General features: G+C 36.6%; 1 protein-coding gene across 1 annotated transcript in view; it reads right to left on the bottom strand.

Annotated features, from left to right (window-relative positions):
- TMEM135 (transmembrane protein 135) overlaps positions 1-20,392 on the bottom strand; it is a 219,920-nt gene that overhangs the window by 125,427 nt on the left and 74,101 nt on the right. Inside the window, exon 5 of the mRNA XM_005875638.2 lies at positions 13,218-13,283. Coding sequence (XP_005875700.1) covers positions 13,218-13,283 — 66 coding nt within the window. The remainder of the gene's footprint in view (positions 1-13,217; positions 13,284-20,392) is intronic.

Raw genomic sequence — 20,392 nt, 5'->3', positions numbered from 1 at the left:
CTCTCCCTTCCTCTCTGTAAAAAATCAATAAAATATATTTAAAAAAAAACATGATAAAAATAAATAAATAAATAAATAAAAACATAATATTCTAAACAAAACATATTTCCTAAATCATATCTAATATTCATTAAATTAAATAATTAATAAGTAGTAAGTTATGCAAAGTACCTTTGGATATTCCTGTCACATTAACGTTAAAATCAATTGTTTTAATAATCAAACACCACAGAAATAGAAAAGCAATAGGCTAGATGTTGGAGATTTAAGGAGATACAAATTCCTGCCCACCAACACATATTTTTCACCACCTACTATTCACAGCACCCTGATTAAGGTGCTACCATTTTAACCATTTTATCATACAGGTATATGTAATTATTACAGGCTACACGGGCATACCTTCACTTTACTGGACTTTAAATATGTTACATTTTTTACAAATTGAACCCTAAGCCAATAAAAAGATTATGATTTGCTTTATTGCAGCCTTTTGGAACCAAACTCACATATCTCTAAAGCAGCGGTTCTCAACCTGTGGGTCATGACCCCTTTGGGGGTCAAACGACCCTTTCACAGGGGTCGCCTAAGACCATCAGAAAACACATATATAATTACATATTGTTTTTGTGATTAATCACTATGCTTTAATTATGTTCAATTTGTAACAATGGAAGTTCATCCTGCATATCAGATATTTACATTACGATTCATAACAGTAGCAAAATTACAGTTATGAAGTAGCAACGAAAATAATTTTATGGTTGGGGGTCACCACAACATGAGGAACTGTATTAAAGGTTCACGGCATTAGGAAGGTTGAGAACCACTGCTCTAAAGTATTCCTGTACTGAACAACTTTCCACCCGCTGTCACTAAGCAGTGAACAAGAAACTGCAACTTAAACAAACATACATGCAGGAGAGAACTTTCATTTTTAGATTTTTCCTCTTAACTTATTGTCAATTTGTCTTCCATTGACTCACCAAATATAAGTTGGGATTATGTGCAAAGTGCTATCCACAATGCAAAGGAAAATCAGACACAAAAGTTGTCCTTGGAGAGCTTAAAATCTAGCAGGAGATATAAGGCAAGAGACTAAGTAACAAACGTAAATGCAGGAATGACTTCCAGCTGGGGAGAGGGAAGAGGAGGTAAGGACTGAGATGGAACTCACATGAGGAAGAGGCAGGATTCGAACATGAAAAGTGGAAGAAATGGGAAAGGGCACACAGTTTGTTTTCAACAAATATTGACTGGCTTTTGAACCTTTCATTATCTTTGGCACAGTACAGCTAGCTATTACCATCTGCTTTTTAGCAATCTGTGAGGTAAGCGAACATCTTGATCCTTTCTCTTTGGCGACAGAAGAGGTGATCTAGGATGCATGTCCGGGTTTTTGCCTCCCAACACTGTTGCACAGCCCAGGTAGCACAAGAAAATGGAAAACTCCTTCATATGGTTTTACCGTAATTCTTTGGAAGCAACTAGTTCTTACCACGTTTGGCAAATTTGATGTACTTAAAAAAAAAACTAACTGTAACGCCAAAGTAGCCTAGACAAAACCCATCAAACCAAAGCTAAAGATGGCTCTTCGGACAGCAAACCCCACCCCCCTTTTTTTTAAAGAACAGGATAAACAACACTTTAAAATAACTGTCAGAGCTATAAAATCTATTTGAGTCTGTATTTTTCCTCCTAATCTGCCTTGTTTCATTTTCATAAAACACAACCCTCTATTATCTACTATCACAAGGTCTGAGCAATGAACAAGAAACCGTAGCTTTAATTTAAACACACATGTAAGAAAGTACTTTGGTTTCTATTCCTCCTCCTAATTTGAATGTTAATTTTTTTTAAAAAAGAAATAACATGCAAATCACAAAATGTACATTGTATATGCCTACTGTTAACAGGAAACACAGAACATATATATGTTTCATTTGGGCTTGTAAATTTACAAAGTTTGCATGGAAAAATAAACAAAGACTTCATTCTAACACTGCTAAATAGCATTACATATTCGAAATTCTGTTCTGAAACTTTATTGTTGGCAAATGCTTTTCCAGTTATTTCTTGGGCTTTAATAAGGACCCCAAGGCTTATTACTCCCATTTCAAATACAGTCCACGATACCAATCCTATCTTTAAAATAAAATAGAAATTGGCATCTTCACGTAAAACAAACTAAAGACTTCGACATCATACAGAAATATTGAGAGCAAGGATTCAATTCTCCTAAAAGAATAAAATCTGGGGGATTTCCAGTTTCACGTGCCACTCCACCCGAACAAGTACAAAGCTGAATGAACTAAATAAACCAACAACTCTTCTTGGATCTGTAAGAGAGGTGAGGAAGCAGGACGAACGGAACCTCTGCCCCTGACTGAGGCCACAGGGAGTCCTGGCTCACCTAGGCAGGAAACCAGGGCCTGGGTAGGAAAACCTCAACGATCATTGAATGAACTGCTGCTGGCTCATACGGACAAGTCTGAGAGTTAAGAACTCCAGGGGAAGCAGTCAAAAGGGGACCTCACACTTTTGTGAGTTTTACCTCCAAGAACTTGACTAGGTTCTCACAATACATTTCAGAGAAAATCCCCTGGTGCTTCCAAGCAGGGGGAAAATGTCTACCCTCAAAAGAAACTAGTTAACTAGAGCCTAACCTGCTAGGGTATCATCAGGGCCTAACTGCCCTGGAGGAGGGGGAATACCCAGCTCCAGCCCACTTGAACCATCCTGTCTCACCTGAGAAACACCTGTGAAGTTCACAGTCCAGAGGCACAGGCTCCCTATAGGACTGAGATTTAGGGGACTATGGAATGCTTCTCCTCCCTCCACGCCTCACTGCCATATTACTAGTCCTATTTACAGCAGCTCCTTTTACCCAGAACACCATGTCCAGCTATCAAAAAAAAATTACAAAACATCCTAAAAGGCAAAAAAAAAACAAACAAAAAAACACAGTGTGAAGAGACAAAAGCAGGCATCAAAACCAGATATGGCACAGGTGTTGCAATTATCACACCAGGAATTTAAAACAACTATGGTTAATATGCTAAGGACTCTAATGGACAAAGTCAACAACATGCAAAAACAGATGGGCAATGTAAGCAGAGAGATGAAAATCCTAAGAAATAACCAACAAGAAATGCTAGGGATAAAAAACACTGCAACAGAAACGAAGAATGCCTTTGATGGGCTTAGTAGTAGATGACATGGCTGAGGAAAGAATCTCTGATCCTGAGGATACATCAAATAGAAACCTCCAAAACTGAAAAGCAAAGAGAACAAAGATGGAAAAAAACAGAATATCCACGGACTATGAACAACTACAAAAGGTGTAACATACGTGTAAGGGCAATACCAGAAGAAGAAGAAAGGGAAGAAATATTTGAAAGAATGAGAATTTCCCCCAAATTAATGTCAGACACCAAATAGTTTCAGCAAGCTCACAGAACACTACACAGGATAAATACCAAATAAACCATACCCAGGCATCTCATTTTCAAACCAGAGGGAAAAAAATTTTTTTAAAGAAAGTAAAAATCCTGAAAGAAGCCTAAGGAAAAAATTATCTATAGAACTAGCCTCCTTAATTTTCAACAGTCCAAGGAAAATTATAAGAATGAGAATGACCACCCTGGGCGGTTGCTCAGTGGTTAGAGCATCGGCCTGTGGACTGAAGGGTCACAGGTTCCCATCAAGGGCAGGTACTTTGGTTTCAGGCTCAATCCCTGGCCCCAGTTGGGGCACATGAGGGAAGCAACCAATCAATGTGTCTCTCTCACATCAATGTTTCTCTCTCTGTGTGTCTCCCCCTTCAATGTTTCTCTCTCTGTGTGTCTCCCCCCTCCTTCCACTCTCTCTAAAAATCAATGGAAAAATATCCCCAAGTGAGGATTAAAAAAAAAAAAAAAAGAATGAAAATGATCTGAGCAGTATTGTCTTTCAATATACATGGGTTTTTTGTTTTAACCATTATGTTTTTGTCTTATAATTTACATACAATAAAAGTTACTCTTTAAGGTATATAGTTCTATGGGTTTTAAAAAATTCATAGAGTTGGGTACTGTATTCAGTACTTTGATACAGAATAGTTCCATGACCAAAAGCATTCCCTCATTTTGTCCTTCTGAATCAACCCCTCCAGTCTCTGCCAACTACTAATCTGATCTCCCATCTCTATAGTTTTGGTTTTTGTAGAATGTCAAATAGATGGAATTGATACAATATGCAGCCTTGTGGGAGGGAAGTTCACTAAGCTTTGTGAATGGGTAAATGTATGTCTTTCACCAAATTTGGATGTTTTCAGACATTACTTCTTCAAATTTTTTTTCTGCACAAACTTCTTTCTTCTCTTCTAAAACACTTATAACACAAATGTTAGACCTTTGCTATTGTCATTTAGGTTCTTAATCTTTGCTTTTCAGTCTTTTACTCACAATTACTACTGGGCTTTCTTCAACTTCACTTTTCTTTTCTCTGCCTTCTCCACTCTGCTACTGAAGTCATCTAGTAAATTCTTAGTTGCTTTAGCATTTAATAATAATATTTTTTGTTTTAATTTTCCGTCCAAAAATTTGAATTTGGTTCTTTTTATGGTTTCTTTTCTTTGCTGAAACTTCAATATCCCCATTCGTGTCAGAGGGTTTGCACTTTTTATTATAACTCTAAAATTGAGATCATCTCAGGTTTGGCATCTGTTGACTGATGTTTTTCCTACAATTAGTTATAATTTCCCTGGTTCTTGGTATGTCAAATATTTTTAGATTGTACCCTAGGGACTAGTATTATGACACTCTTGGTCATGTTAAAGACTTTTGGTCCTCTGGAAAATTGATTTGTTGTCATTTTTGTTGCTATTTTTGTTGTTGTTGTAGGCAACCAACCCTGTTAGGTTCCAAACACAAGTCCTGACCCACCTTCTATGGGCTGTGGTTTCAATATCATTTTCCATTTTTCAGGTCTTTTCAGTGCCATTCAGTATATCCCCATTTGTGCCACCTAAGGGCAGTGGTCTACACTGTAGTTACTCAAAGCCTCTATTATGGTTCCACAAAGGAGTTCCACACATGCTCAGCACAGGGGTGATTTCAGACTTCACACACAGACTTGGGTCATCTTTTTCTCTACCTCCTGCCTCTCTATGACTTTTCCCACAGTCTGTCTCCCAGGCCCCTTTTCTTGATCCTCTGCCTACACTGGTTTTTTGACTCCCATCATCGCACATTTCCTGTAATTACATCTGCCTCAGGGGTGAAGTGATGAGGGGAAAGGAGGAAAATCTAACAGATAGTCTCCCCACACTTCTTGGACTACAGGAGCCCCTTTTTCAGTCTCTTTGGTCAAAGGGACAGATTATCATTCAGTATTAAATGGCTGCATAGCTGCCACTGCCACAGCTGGAGGACAACCCCATGACTGGGGCCACCTGCAGTCCCACCAGAAGAATGAAATCAAAATACAGAACATAAAAAGAAAATGGTATTTTTCTGCACAGTCTCCTTCATGATGGGCCTTCCTTTCCAGTTCTCTAGCCATACACAGAGGAACACGGGGTTTCTTCTTAGAGCTTTTTCTGTCTGGATCCATTGTGCAGACAGAAATAATCAAAAATAATGACTAATAAAACACATAAAAATAATGACTAATAAAACACATAAAAAGATGTCCAAAATCATTAGGGAAGTACAAATTACAACCACTATAAGTTAGATACCACTACATGTTTCTAGAATGGCTATAATAAAAAAGACTGATAATGCCAAATGTTGACAAAAATCTGACAACAGGACCCCTTATCCTTTGACATTGTAAATGTAAAATGGTACTGCCACTTTTCTTAAAAATTTATTCGTATGACCTCGCAATTCTATTCTGAAGTAGCAACAGAACAGACATTTAAACATATGTCAACACAATGACTTCTATGCAAATGCTCACAGAAGTATACATAATAGACAAAAACTAGAGACAATCCAAATGTTCATTAACTAGATAAACAAAATATTATCCATACAATAGAATACCATTCAGTCATGAAAAGGAAAACTGATATGGATGAACCTTAAGAACATGCTAAGTGACAGAAGTCAGAAACAAAAGAGTATACAGAGTCACCCAAAAAATCTATACATACACTTTAAATATTTATAAAGGCAGTGTTTATTTAAATACATTTCATTTTCAAAACTGAGCTATCAGCTGTTGAAGTGTGTATACATTTTTGGGGGACACCTGTATATAAAGTTTTCAGGGAAGGCAAATCTATAGATTATGCTATAATAAGGAATAGATCTGGTCTTTGTTCCCAGTTCCTGGTACACAGCTTCAAAAATCCTTAAAATTTCCTTAGTGACAGGAGTGTCTGCTATGCTAATGGAGTGATTCATGGTGACAGCTTTAGAATTAGGCTCATCACTGGAATAATCAACCACATCACTTAATACAAATTCTTTCATTTCTGATCTGTCATGTCCCTACTCAACCACCACAAGCAATACTTGTCTCTACATAGCAAACTCACCTATTAAGAATGCAGTCAAGAGTCAACAAAGAGAAACGATGTATAAACAAAATGGTAATAATTATACATATGTATGTGTATGAAATTAAATTCCCTTGGTAATTCAAAAAGTTTAAATTACTTGCTGTTGAACATTATACACAAAAATCCTTTATACAAAGAAATGTTTTCTATATCTCAGAAGACTTTATTTTAAGTAGAGCCTGCATTTCCTAATGCATTCAACCACATCCAACTATATAAACCAAGGGAAACAAGTTTAAGTTCAGTGAGCAGTTGGTGGACAGGAAGTAGTTGGGACTGGCCTTACCCATGTGGAAATAATTGCTTTCCTGGCCTAAAGCTCTTCTTATTAGGATCAAAACAAATTGATGTTATCTTAAGAACCCTTCCAATTTTTGAAAAATAAAACCTAAGTGTTCCATAGTTAGCCAGATATTGTCCAGATATTGTTTATTTTGTTTAAGGGCAAAATTGTGGCACATTTATTTTTGTATTTAAATCAAAAGAGTTACTATTGTGAAGAAAATAAGGGCATTTCAAAAGATAATTATCTCGTACAGAAAGGTACAAAGTTGGTACAGACAAGACCACCAAGCTTAAACATTGTGATCTGATATTTTTAAAACTTCACTTTGGCCCTTGGCCTTCTTTATCTTCACCAGAATTTTCCAAATAAACTCAGTTTGTTCACCAGGAGTATGAAATCCCATAGTATATAACATGATGAGCCATTTAAAGCAGATTTAGTGACAAAGATAAGCTATTTCAGCAAGAATAAAATACAAGTTCTGAAGCTCAATGTTTTATAATGCAATTCTGGCACGGACTCTAAATTTTCTAAGCACCTGCCAAAATGTAACATGTTGTTTTGACTCATAGAATTGGAGAACTGAAGATGTTACTTATACCAGTCTTCTGTGTCTGGCAGTTCAATATCTATACCATCCAGATTGATGGCTATTAAAGAAAACAACTTTTTATAAATGAGCAAGGAAACAATTCCACAACTTCTTTGAAGCCTCAGTTAATGTTTCATCATCCTGAAATAATGACCAGCAGCACCAGTTATCTCAGTGATAACTTCCCACTTCATTAGAAACAGGTTTGCAACTTCCTTGTCTATACCTTGCTTGTTATAAAAATTCTCTAGGCCTTAATTTTTCTGTCTAGATACTTTCCCATATTATTTCTTTTCTCCTTCTCTAGATATGGTCCATTTTTCATAAGTATATCATTTTTTTAAAGCTATATTCTATCTTCTGCTTGAAGAAAAATCATAATAACTTTTCTGGGCTAAATTCTGATAGATTATTTGTATAGTTTATTAATAAAGATATAATTTGGAAATCACTCACAGAAGAAAATAACAATAGATGTGAGTTATTTGGGAACCATCCAGAGTGGTGAGAATTATTTTTTTCTTTTCCTTTAGATGATATGGAGATACGGGAGAAAGCTAATCAAGAGTATCTTTCAATGGCAACTTACATGTGTAAAGTATCTTAATATTTTCTTCCGTTATAATACAATACATAAAGCAGAGTATTGCAGAAGAGATAATCCCATTTTTCTTGACAGGATCAGCTGAGCCTTAGTCTGCATTTCTGAACTGTCAGTCAGTGTCTTAACCATTCTCAGTAGGACTTTTGCCCAACTAAATCTTACAATTATCAGGAGAACTAAATTTTCATTAAGCAATGACTTCACCTTGTCTTTTAAATAGCATTCTAATTTGTTTGCACATGTTAGTTTTCCTGTAACAATGCACTTCTCCCTACTATGTTTATTCTATATGTAGAAACAAAATCCTGCACGAGTCTGTAACTGACCATATACTCTCTCTGTTACTGAGCTATTGGCACGAGACAGCAGAGGGCACTGGCAATATACGCTGATGTGAATATCTTGAGTCCCATAGGAAAGAAATGTTCATTCAAAAGTACCAATAACACTGCTATTAACGCAGCTATTGACCCCCATAATATCTTAAGTCTGTCTATTACTTTCCAAGTGTCAGTTCACACACTGTTCTAAATAAACACACTCCCAAGCTCTCCATGTACTCACTCTAATATAAAAAGAAACACTCCATCATGTTTAATTACATAAAAAATAGTTATCATTTAGTACAGGTTAAACTCTAAAATACTTGCTTTGCGTCAGATATTGTGCTAGTTGCTTTATACATAGTGTCTAACTTGTTTCTCACAGAGTAATGCATGAAGTGGATGCTTTTATCCCATTTACAGAAGACAACACTGACTGGCAAAGTTCAAGTGGCAGGTTATGGGCTCAGCCACTAGACTGTAAAGCTTCCTAAGAGTAGAAACCATTTTCGTTTTATTTACATTTAAAAACCAGCACCTACAATAGTGCCTGGCACTCAATTAATATTTAGGGAAGAAAGAAAAGGGAACTAGATCTGATTCCAGTGCCATGTGTCACATCTGCTTTAAGATGCTCTCAGTAAATATCTGCTCATTTGATTAGATTTTACAAGCCACTAGCTACTGGCATTTTACTAGCCACAAGGCCTCAGAGACTTCACTATTTTAAATACTAACACTTTACCTGTTAAACACACATATTTTCTAGGGTGATATTAAAAGAGAAATAGTAAAAGAATAAAAAAATAAATAAAAAAACTAAGAAAAAATATATGCTATTTAAAAACATAAATGTATGGCCCTGGCCATTGTGGCTCAATTGGTTGAGCGTGTCCCAGGCACCAAAAGGTTGCTGGTTCAATTCTTGTCCAGGGCATGTGCCCAGGTTTTGGTTCAGCTGCCGCCCCAAAATTAAGAAACACCATTTTAAAATTTTCTACCCAGAAAATTATCTGCTTTCTAGCTTATGTAACTGAATCAAGATACAAAAATTCAGCTAGCTCTTATACAGGATTGTGCAAAGTGCATATCAACATGGCTAGGCATTTAGTCACAAACAGAATTGTGAAAGGGTCAGCATTTTTTCTATTCATTTTTGTGTCCTATATTACATATATGAAAAAATAATAGTGATAATGAGAATGCATTAAAAATCTGGCTGATTACATAATCTTGGAGTCTTAGCTACTATGTTATTTTCAATTGTCAAACTATAGGACAACTGAATGATTAGAAAACTTTAGTCAAGTAAGTAAATTACATTGAGGGAGATTGTACTGTATAGTGGGACGTATAGGCTTTGGAGTCATATTGAGGTTCAATTCCCAGCTCTCCCATTTCCTGGCTGTTTGATCACAGGTAGAATGTTTAACTTCTCTGAGCCTCAGTTTATCTATAAAATGGGCATAATAATTATTCCCTTGCAGAGTTGTGAAGATTTTAAAAGATATCACTTCTTCTTGGAGTCATATTGGGGTTCAATTCCCAGCTCTTCCATTTCCTGGCTGTTTGACCACAGGTAAAATGTTTAACTTCTCTGAGCCTCATTTTATCTATAAAATGGGCATAATAATTATTCCCTTGCAGAGTTGTGATGAAGATTTTAAAAGATATCACTTTTTTGCTTAAACCCTCCAATGATTCATTATAATTTATAAAGTATGTTTCAGACTCTTTCAAAAACACCTTCTTACTTTCAGAGAGAGGAGCTATGTTTTCTGGTTTCAACATCTTAAAATGTCCAAGCAGAAATGTCCAATTAGGTAGACAAAATGTAGACGTAGTGACAGATTGCAGCGAAGGGTAAGCTAGCAGAGCTCAGTGTCATCACGCATCCAGATAACAAATTTACTCAAAAACTGGTCTTTCTGTAATGTAGATATACCAGTCTTTATTCCTCCTACCTGACATAATTGTCATAGGATTACTTATTAATCCCCATTTAACAAATAATTTTGTAGTAATGGGCTAGAACAATCTTTTAAACCCCCTAGGATAAGTAAACTCTTTGCCACTCTCCTCCCTTAACATATCAAAAATTTTCCATTATGATAAATATGGTGATTTCCACTTCTGTTTTAAATAATCCCTTATATTGTTAACCTTTTAGTTTATCTCATACTCCCAAATGATATCTCTGTTATTGCCTTCACACTAAAATTTAGCACATTCCAAGTGGAATCTGCACTCCAGGTACTTCCAGACTCCACCTAAACTAAGCATTTCCATTCTTTCCAGATTTTTTTTTTTCCGGTATGATACAACTGTCTCCTCCAGCAGAAAGCGAAGTTACTCTAAAGACAGGAACCATATTATATAGCACTCGGCCCACCATCGTCTCCAATATGTATATGCCACCCATATACATACACATATACAATAACATATTTGCTTTGTTTTAATACTCTACTTCTAAAAGCCAAATAATTAAAACTAATTAGTGGCCTATCCTACCTACCATTTACTGGATATTTACTATATCTCACTCTCTATTTTTTTAAACTACAAAATAGTACCATACATTATCAACTCTAAAATATCAGAGTCTTATAAGAAATCTCACAATTTAAGAGAGGTTAATAATAGTGAATGGTGACTATGGGTGCCACTGGCGGGAAGACACAGTCCATCTTTAGGGATCTTAAAATGTAAGGGGGAAAATGTACTTCTTCCAGTTTCAATTTTGTTAGAAACTTTGTCCAACATTGCTCTGGCCGGTGTGGCTCAGTTGGTTGGGTGTCATCCCGTGCACCAAAAGACTGCAGGTTCAATTCCCAGTCAGGGCACATGCCCAGGTTGGGGGCTCCATCCTGGGGCGGGGGAGGGGGTTACAGGAGACAGCCATTCAACGTTGTGCTCTCACATGGATGCTTCTCTCCCTTCTTCTCCCTCTAAAAATCAATAAACTATTATTTTTTTAAGAATATTTTATTGATTTTTTACAGAGAGGAAGGGAGAGGGATAGAGAGTTAGAAACATCGATGAGAGAGAAGCATCGATCAGCTGCCTCCTGCACACACCCTACTGGAGATGTGCCCGCAACCAAGGTACATGCCCTTGACCGGAATTGAACCTGGGACCCTTCAGTCCCCAGGCCGACAATCTATCCAGTGAGCCAAACCAGCCAGGGCAATAAACTATTCTTTAAAAAAAAACAATTTAAAAAACACTTTGTCCAACATTAATACTTGTTAACCAGGTCTCCCTTCTTCTCCCTCTAAAAATCAATAAACTATTATTTTTTTAAGAATATTTTATTGATTTTTTACAGAGAGGAAGGGAGAGGGATAGAGAGTTAGAAACATCGATGAGAGAGAAGCATCGATCAGCTGCCTCCTGCACACACCCTACTGGAGATGTGCCCGCAACCAAGGTACATGCCCTTGACCGGAATTGAACCTGGGACCCTTCAGTCCCCAGGCCGACGCTCTATCCAGTGAGCCAAACCAGCCAGGGCAATAAACTATTCTTTAAAAAAAAACAATTTAAAAAACACTTTGTCCAACATTAATACTTGTTAACCAGGTTAGTCACCTGTAGCAATCTGGGGGAGAAATGGATCAAAATACACTGCTTTAACTACTTCCCCAAATAGGTACATATGCACTATGTGTTGGTGTGCTCAGAAGATTTCTTATAAAACCGCCTTGCATACATTTTCCCAAACTTCTTATTACAGAAGATAAAGTTCAAAAGTTCATTCCCCCCATGAGAAAATACATAGTAATTACTAAAATCTGATATTCATTTTGACGCATTCTAGGCAGAGAAATATATCTGACTTCATTAATGAGAATGTTTTCTTAAACTGGCACCACATACTACGGTTTGCTGAGAATACAAAGGGGTCACTTGTCTTTTTCATACAAAAAATATGTTACAAATTAATACCAAAGGGATTTGCCATTTAAGAGTCAATGATTTCCAAATGATTGTACATTTTCACCTAGCAAGCAGATATATTGACGAATACATTTTATAAAGTACAGTGATAATTAGGCTAGTAATAGTTTTCAATAAAAATTTATTTCAGGTGGTAGAATTTTTTTTAAGAATTGGTAGAAACACAAAAGTCAAAATTTAAAATCTGTATCTTGAGTCTCTACTATAAAAAAGAGCAGACTAAATTCCATTTCTCTCTCTCCCCTCCTTTTCCTCTTCTTCTCCCCATCCCTCTCCTTCTATCTCTCTTTATCTGTAATAAATATCAGCATTTCAAATAATTTTATCCTAAAAAGAAGTATCAGATCTATAGAGCATAAAACAGGAAAAATAAAAGGGGGAGAGTATGGGCTTATTTTCATTAAAAAATATATATTTCCAGAAGTTGTTATTAAACAAAATATCATTTTCTTTTAAGCATAAAAACAATTGGTAAGTAAAAATTAAAAGGCTCAGCAATTCATTTTCAGCCCAAGATCAGGTTCCAATATGACTGAATTATTTAAAATAGATTATTAGGTCAGATATACAACAGGTTTTTCTCAATTTGTTACATAAAGCATCATAAAATTCACATTTTTAAATGTCATTCTATGAATTAAGTACTAATACTTAGACCGGCCAGTGTGGGTCAGTGGTTGAGCCATGAACCAGGAGGTCGCAGTTTCATTCCTGGTCAGGGCCTGAGATGCAGGAGGCATGCAGAAGGCAGCCAATCGATGATTCTCTCTCATCATTGATATTTCTATTTATCTCTCCCTCTCCCTTTCTCTCTCTCTGAAATCAATAAAACCATATTTTTAAAAATATGTATATATCTGTAAGAAGTAATAATTATATCAAAATTATCATCTTACTTCTCCATTTCTTAACGTTGTGATGGTTCCTCTTGCTACGCCCATTCTAAATAATGTTTCTGTGGCCTGTAAAAAAAAAAAATCTAGAATGATTCAACTGTATATCTTACCTCCAAATTGTACAAGACATTTCCAGTAACTTCTAGAGCAGTGGTTTTCAACCTTCCTAAAGCCGAGACCCTTTAATACAGTTCCTCATGTTGTGGTGACCCCCAACCATAAAATTATTTTCGTTGCTACTTCATAACTGTAATTTTGCTACTGTTATGAATCGTAATGTAAATATCTGATATGCAGGATGTACTTTCATTGTTACAAATTGAACATAATTAAAGCATAGTGATTAATCACAAAAACAATATGTAATTATATATGTGCTTTCTGATGGTCTTAGGCGACCCCTGTGAAAGGGTCATTCGACCCCCAAAGGGGTCTCGACCCACAGGTTGAGAACCGCTGTTCTAGAGAAACATCAATAAGGCACAGTAAAGGCTACAAGCTCTAACTTATACTCCCGAAATATCATTTCTAGAAGCTTTTAATGACATCAGGAGCCCAAACTAAATTTTTTTAAGGTAATTTCGATTTGCTAGTATTTTTCCAGATCTATAGTCCAAATTAGTACACTTAGATAAGCTTAAACCTTAGTTTGATTAACAAAGATTAAATAAAAATTTAGCCTAGTTGGCGTGACTCAGTGTTTGAGTGTCGACTTATGAACCAGAACATCACAGTTCAATTCCCTGATAGGGTACATGCCCAGGTCTCAAGCTCCATATCCAGTGGGGGGGGCATGCAGGAGGCAGCCCAAACAATGATTCTCTCTCATTATTAATGTTTTTGTCACTCTCTCCCTCTCCCTTCCTCTCTAAAATCAATTAAAATATTTTTTAAATTGTTTTAATAAAATAAAAATTTAATACTTACACTCAAATAAGAAATTGTTTGTTCTGATTTTGTTTCCATTTGAGTTTAGTTAAAATCACTTGACTGCCAGTGAAATACTGACAAAAGATGAAGTAATTCAGTAATGTAATATATTAAATAACAAAAAAAGACTTATTGGTTTCTATACACTAATAATGAATAACCCTAAAAGGAAATTAAGAATTCTATTTACAATAGCATAAAAAAATACCTTTGGAATAAACTTAACTAAAAAAGCAAGACTTGTTCACTGAAAACTACAAAACACTGCTGAAAAAGATTAAAGAACACATAAACAAACGGCAAAGCATCCTATGTTCACAAATTAGAAGATTTAATATCACTAAGATGTCAATACTACCCAAAGTGATATAAAGATTCAGTGTGATTCCTCTTTTGTGTTTTTTGCAGAAATACAAGAATCCATCCTAAATTTTATAAGGAACCTAAATAGCAAAAACAATTTTGAAAAGGAGGAACAAATTTGGAGAAGTCACACTTCCTAATTTCAAAACTTACTACATTCAGCTTTAGTAATCAAACAGTAGTGTGATATTGTCATAAGACAGAAATATAGGACAATGATATAGAATAGAGCCCCAAAATAAACCCTTATATATATATGGTCTTATAATATTCAATAAAGGGTATCAAGACCATTCAAACGGGGAAAGGGCAGTCTTTTTAACAAATGCTGCTGGGAAAACTAGATATCCACATGCAAAAGATTGAGACTGAACCCCTACCTTATACCATATGCAAAAATTAATTCAAAAGGGATGAAAAAAACTAAATGTAACAGCTAAAACTACAAAACTCTTAGAAAAAATATAAGGGATAAGCTTCATGATTCAAGGTCTGGAAAGGACATGCTTCCCGGCTGCCAGGTGGCTACCTTCTTGTTGCATCCTCACATGGCCGGGAGCAAACAGAAGCAGGCTCTCTCTGTACTTTTCCAGGGGTGCTAAACCCCATTCATGAGGGCAAAGCCCTTATGACCTCACCTAACCCTAATCCCCTCCCAAAGGCCCCACTCCTGATAGCATCACATTGGGAGGTAAGGTTTCCAAATGAATTTGAGGGGAACACAAATATTCAGTCCATAACAGGGCTGTTCCATTCAGAAGGGGCAAGTTCAGAGGCCAGTAGGTAGAATCATGCTTGGCATGTTCAAAGATGAGTAAGATACCAATGAGGCTGAAAGGAAAAGATTGCATGAGAATTTTGTTGGAAAAGAGAGGATGTAAGTTCCTCTGTTCAATATGTGCTATTATTTTTTCATCTGGCATAAGAGAAATGCATTACCATCCTTTAATAATTGAAAATAAAATTCAAAGAATGCTCTACTAAACATCAATTTTAAAGAATTAGTATATGAACAAAAAAAAAGAAAATTTAAAATTTTAAGAAATCCAGGAGATGGAAAATTGGAGGAAACTGTAAGGAAATTGATGTATGTATACAAAAGTCAGTGTAACATGTTAATCTGGATATAAGAAAGTCAGTAACAGAAGAAATGATAAAAGGGGTTGCAAGTGGCTGCCTCTGGATTGTGGAGATCAGGCACTGGAAGGCGTGAAGAAGGGTACTCTTTTTCTACTAGCTTTGCAGCATACTGTTTGACTGTTTAAACTACTTGTAAATTCTTGATCAAAACTTTTTTTATCTACTAAAGGAATAAGAAATCAATGTATAATCTTACAAAGAAATCAAATACTTCACAATTTTAACAGACTGGTATTTATAAGAATAGTAGAGGCCCGGCGCATGGGGTCCCTCAGCCTGACCTGCACCCTCTCGCAATCCAGGACTCCTTGGGAGATGTCAGACTGCTGGTTTCGGCCCGATCCCGGCAGGCCAGGCAGAGGGACCCCACCAGTGCACAAATCCGTGCACCGGATCTCTAGTATGCATATAAGATCATTGGTTAATCTCTTCCCAGCCTCCCCCCTCCCCACTTTCCTCTGAGATTCATCAGTCTGTTCCATGTTTCCATGCCTGTGCATTGAGCACTTGCCCCCTGGTGGTCAGTGCACATCATAGCTACCGGCTGAACGGCCGATTAGGCTTTTATATATATGATAGTTGGGTGTAAAAGATGAAGAGACTAGGAAAAAACAAAACTCAGAGACAAAGACAATAGTCTGGTGATTAGGTAAAGAAAAGAGGAGTGGGATGAGGTGGAAGAAAGTAAGTGAAAGGGGGATAAATGGTAATGAAAGGAGACTTGACTTGGGGTGGTGAACACACAATACAATATACAGATGATGCTATTATAGAGCTGTGCACCTAAAACCTACATAATTTTATTAACTAATGTCATCCCAATGAATTCAATTTAAAAAAATTTTTAAAGAATATAGTTGAGGTCTGAATAGAAGGATATAAAGGCAAACAGTGTAAGTAAACTCAAAAGATTGGCAATAAATGTAAAGAATGAGATGGAGTTGTTGCTAGAAAGAGCAGAGTTGAGAGAAAATTGATAACAGGATAATTTTTAGGATAGATGAGATGTAAACATGTTCTTAATGACTAAGTACTCAGTAAGGTGGGAGAATTTATAGACACAGGATGAAAATGAATATTGACTGAGATTCCTGCAGAGGAGAAAAGGGCAAATATAGTAGGTAAATTCTCTCCCTCTCTCTGCCTTTAACCCTGTTCTCCTCTTATCCCTCTCCAGCCCCCTCCCTTTCCATCTGAAATAGGAGACAGGATAACCTTCTGAGAATGACAAAGATACTGACTTAAGGACAAAGGTGAGAGTGTGGCATGCATATAAAAGGAAAACATAAGGGAAAGGAACACAGAACTAACTACCAAGCATTACTAAAAGCCCAGCTAAGGTTGAAAATCATAAGTCTTTGTTATTGCAAATCATGTTTTGCAAAATTCAATGTTTAAGAATTGTCAAGGAAAAATGAGCAAGGCTAGAGAGGATATGGATTAAAAGGTAACTCCTTTTAATTCAACTTCATTGGTAAAATACAGCATGTAACTTAGAAATAAAAGCAAATTTTTCTAACATTTTTTTCCACAGGTCAGAATTTATTTATTAAAGTTCAGATTTTCAAAAAAGATAAAAAATAAATAAATGAATAAAACAACGTCAATGTTAACAACACAGTGTCACAATTGTTTTATACTCAAAATGTAGAGACAATCTCAGACTCAGGAAACTCCTCAAATTAAATAAATCAACTTTATCCTTAAAACCGAAAGGGGGAAAAACTCCCCAAATGTCACTAATCTTGTACTTAAAATTACTCTTGGGTGTGGAACTCCTTCAAAGATTTTTGGATGAAAATTAATCACCCATAGTTTCTGTAACACAATCACACTCTTAGCTGTGAGGGGTAGTAATCTTTAAAACACACACACACACACACACACACACACACATGGTGGTGCGGAGTTAGTGTCTAAATGCTAAGTTAGAAAATTTTTTAAATGAGAAAACACGGACAACAGTGTGGTGATTGCTGGGGGAGAGGGGTGGAAGAGGTTATAGGGAGGAAAAATAAAGAAAACAAAAGAGAAAATAAAATATTTTAGGGCAAACACTACACTAAATTTTGTGATTGTAGCACAATATAAATATAATTCCAACCCATAATTTACTGAGAGTTAAACAGGTTAGTAATGGGAAGAGAGAGGGGTTATGCACATTCCCAAATAAAAATCAAATTATAAATGAATGACTTTGCTAAAACAGATTTTACTAAAGCACACAAAACTTGAAAGAACTATTTACGGAAATGTTATTAAAGGAAAGAAAATCTCACCAATGATGTATTTTTTTTCTATTCCTAATGATATGAATATTAAATTATATCTTCCATCTTCCTGTTCCTTTTTAGACCTTATTTGATCTAGTGATGTGACTGTTAACAGTACTCACCTAAGTCAGATTAGTTACTGTGTATATTTGAGGAGCAAAAGGGAAAACGCAGAGGCAGCAAGCACTTGGGATAAAGTATGCAAAAACTACACCAGATCAAATAACTTACATTTTTGCGTGCCAAAAACCCAGGCTGTTTGAAGATCTAATTCTTTTTCTGCACTTTCTCCAGTAGAAGAAGAACACTAAATTCAATCTTTTGTCTCCAACTAAATTGATTTATTTCATCACCAACATTTTTAAGGATGTCTCATTCTAATAGCACTTGGTCAACTGAGCTCAGCTTCCTTTGATTCCATAGGGAACCACTGGAGTGTACAGCATCCTTTTGACCTCCACTAAAAAGATTGCTTTTAATTTACTTGTACCCAAACAATGACTAACAAATGTCAAAAACAATGAGACACAGGGCAAATTTTCAACCTTTGTAAGTTTACCACCAGCAAATTCTTGACTGAAATTTCTCTCTCCTTGAGTTTTGTTAACAACTAAAGTGATTAATACTACAAATACTAAAAACATTCATTAAACATTTTCTGTCAGTGATGGCAGGGTGAGGGCGGGGGGCACATCCTTGTTTAAAAACAGGTTATCAAAAGAGACTTTTTAAGAAGAATGCTAGATAAAAGACCTAGGCATGAAATCTAGCTGTAACAAATGGGCGGGATCCTTGTGTCTGTGTATGTTTGCAAATCAAAAAAGATATGCGGAAATATATGAGTTCATATGAGCAGTAATCTCTGGGTATTTTTCTTCTTCTATTCTAATGTGCTACCATGCACATGTACTATTTGGTAATAATAAGATGCAAAAAATTAAAAGTATCAATTTTTGTTATACTAAAAGATAAAACAGATTTAAAACAGAATTTTGGGAAAATGTTATACCACCAGCCAGTACTACCTTGAGTAGCTCCCAGAGTGAAAATAATCCAAATTCAATAGAGACTCATGCTCTTACAGTATAATACTTTTTAATTCATTAAACCAACACAAAATAAGTAAAATTAACGTGAAGAAATATATACTTGATATACTTTTACCTTGAAAAGCAGTATAATTGTAATTAAAGCATCACATTAAGAAAGATTTCAGTGGGTTAATTTAACATGAAGTTGTTGTATTTAGCAAATATTTGTTTATTAATCAAGCAATATATTTCTAGTTATCTTATTTCCACAATCTACTATCTGGGCAACCTTAGGCAGAGCATTTAAACTCTCTAAGCTCTGACCTCCTAATATCAACCTCTCTTCCTACTGTGGTAAATGCAGGTGTCAAGATATATAAAAAGCTCTCTAAAGAGCTAGATAATTGTAAAATAATGAATCCAAGGTTTAGTTTAGGACAGCACTTTCTGGAGATGCAAAGTTGTTTGAGAAATACTACTTTTGATTTTTCAAATGTAAAACTAAGAAATGGAGTAATGAAAGATCAAAAACAAATGAGTCTTAATCACAGCTGTGAATCTGAAAAACAAAATCTATGTCACAGAGTCACAGCACTTTATCCTGTTTTATTTATGACTCTCTATTGTTTAGTTCACCAGTAAAACAGTGAGGTCATGAAGGGCATGAATCACATCTTTTATTTATGTACTAGTAGCCCGATGCACGAAATTCGTGAAGGGGGGGGGGGGGCGGTAACCTCAGCCCCGCCTGAAAGGTGGCAACATCCCTCACCACTGACTCCAGCCCAAGGCCCCTGCCCTCCCCTCCCCCAGCAAGTCCGGGGCGCAGACTCTGGCCCGAGGCCCCTGCCTTCCCCCTCTCTTCACCTGGCCAAGCACACATGTTCAGCTTTAGAAGTTATTTACTTACTGATGGTTAGTAAAAACCTTCTAAAGCTGAACACATCGCCACGAGTCCAGCATTCCTCGCAGGGACTCTGGCCCCAGGCCCCTCCCCTCCCCTCTTACAGCACGGACTCCAGCCAGAGGCCACTCCCTTCCCCTCCCTCCACGCAGCTGGGCCAGACACTGGGCTCCTGATGCCAGGGCAATGCCACCAGCGTCCCGCCCCGGCCACTATGGACACCGCCATCTTTGTCGCGGAGTGACGGTTAATGAAAGTCCCGGGAGCCCGTGGGCATGGCTACGGCCTTGCCTCCCAGGGCAAGCGAAAGTCCCAGGAGCCTGCGGCCATGGCCGCCATCACCTCCTGGGGCGCTTGACACCTGCGTATGCAAATTAACTGCCATCTTTGTCAGATAATTTACATAGTCACTCGTATTGGCTGGTGGGCATGGCTTCAGAGTAACTGGGGGAAGGGTAATTTGCATGTTTCTCTTTTATTATATAGGACTAGAGGCCCGGTGCACAAAAATTTGTGCACTCGGGGGGGTGGAGA

Source organism: Myotis brandtii, unplaced genomic scaffold (assembly GCF_000412655.1).
Source record: "Myotis brandtii unplaced genomic scaffold, ASM41265v1 scaffold468, whole genome shotgun sequence".
Lineage (NCBI taxonomy): Eukaryota > Metazoa > Chordata > Mammalia > Chiroptera > Vespertilionidae > Myotis > Myotis brandtii.
The sequence above is the reverse complement of the archived record's forward strand: the minus strand, read 5'-3'. Positions and strand labels throughout refer to the sequence as shown.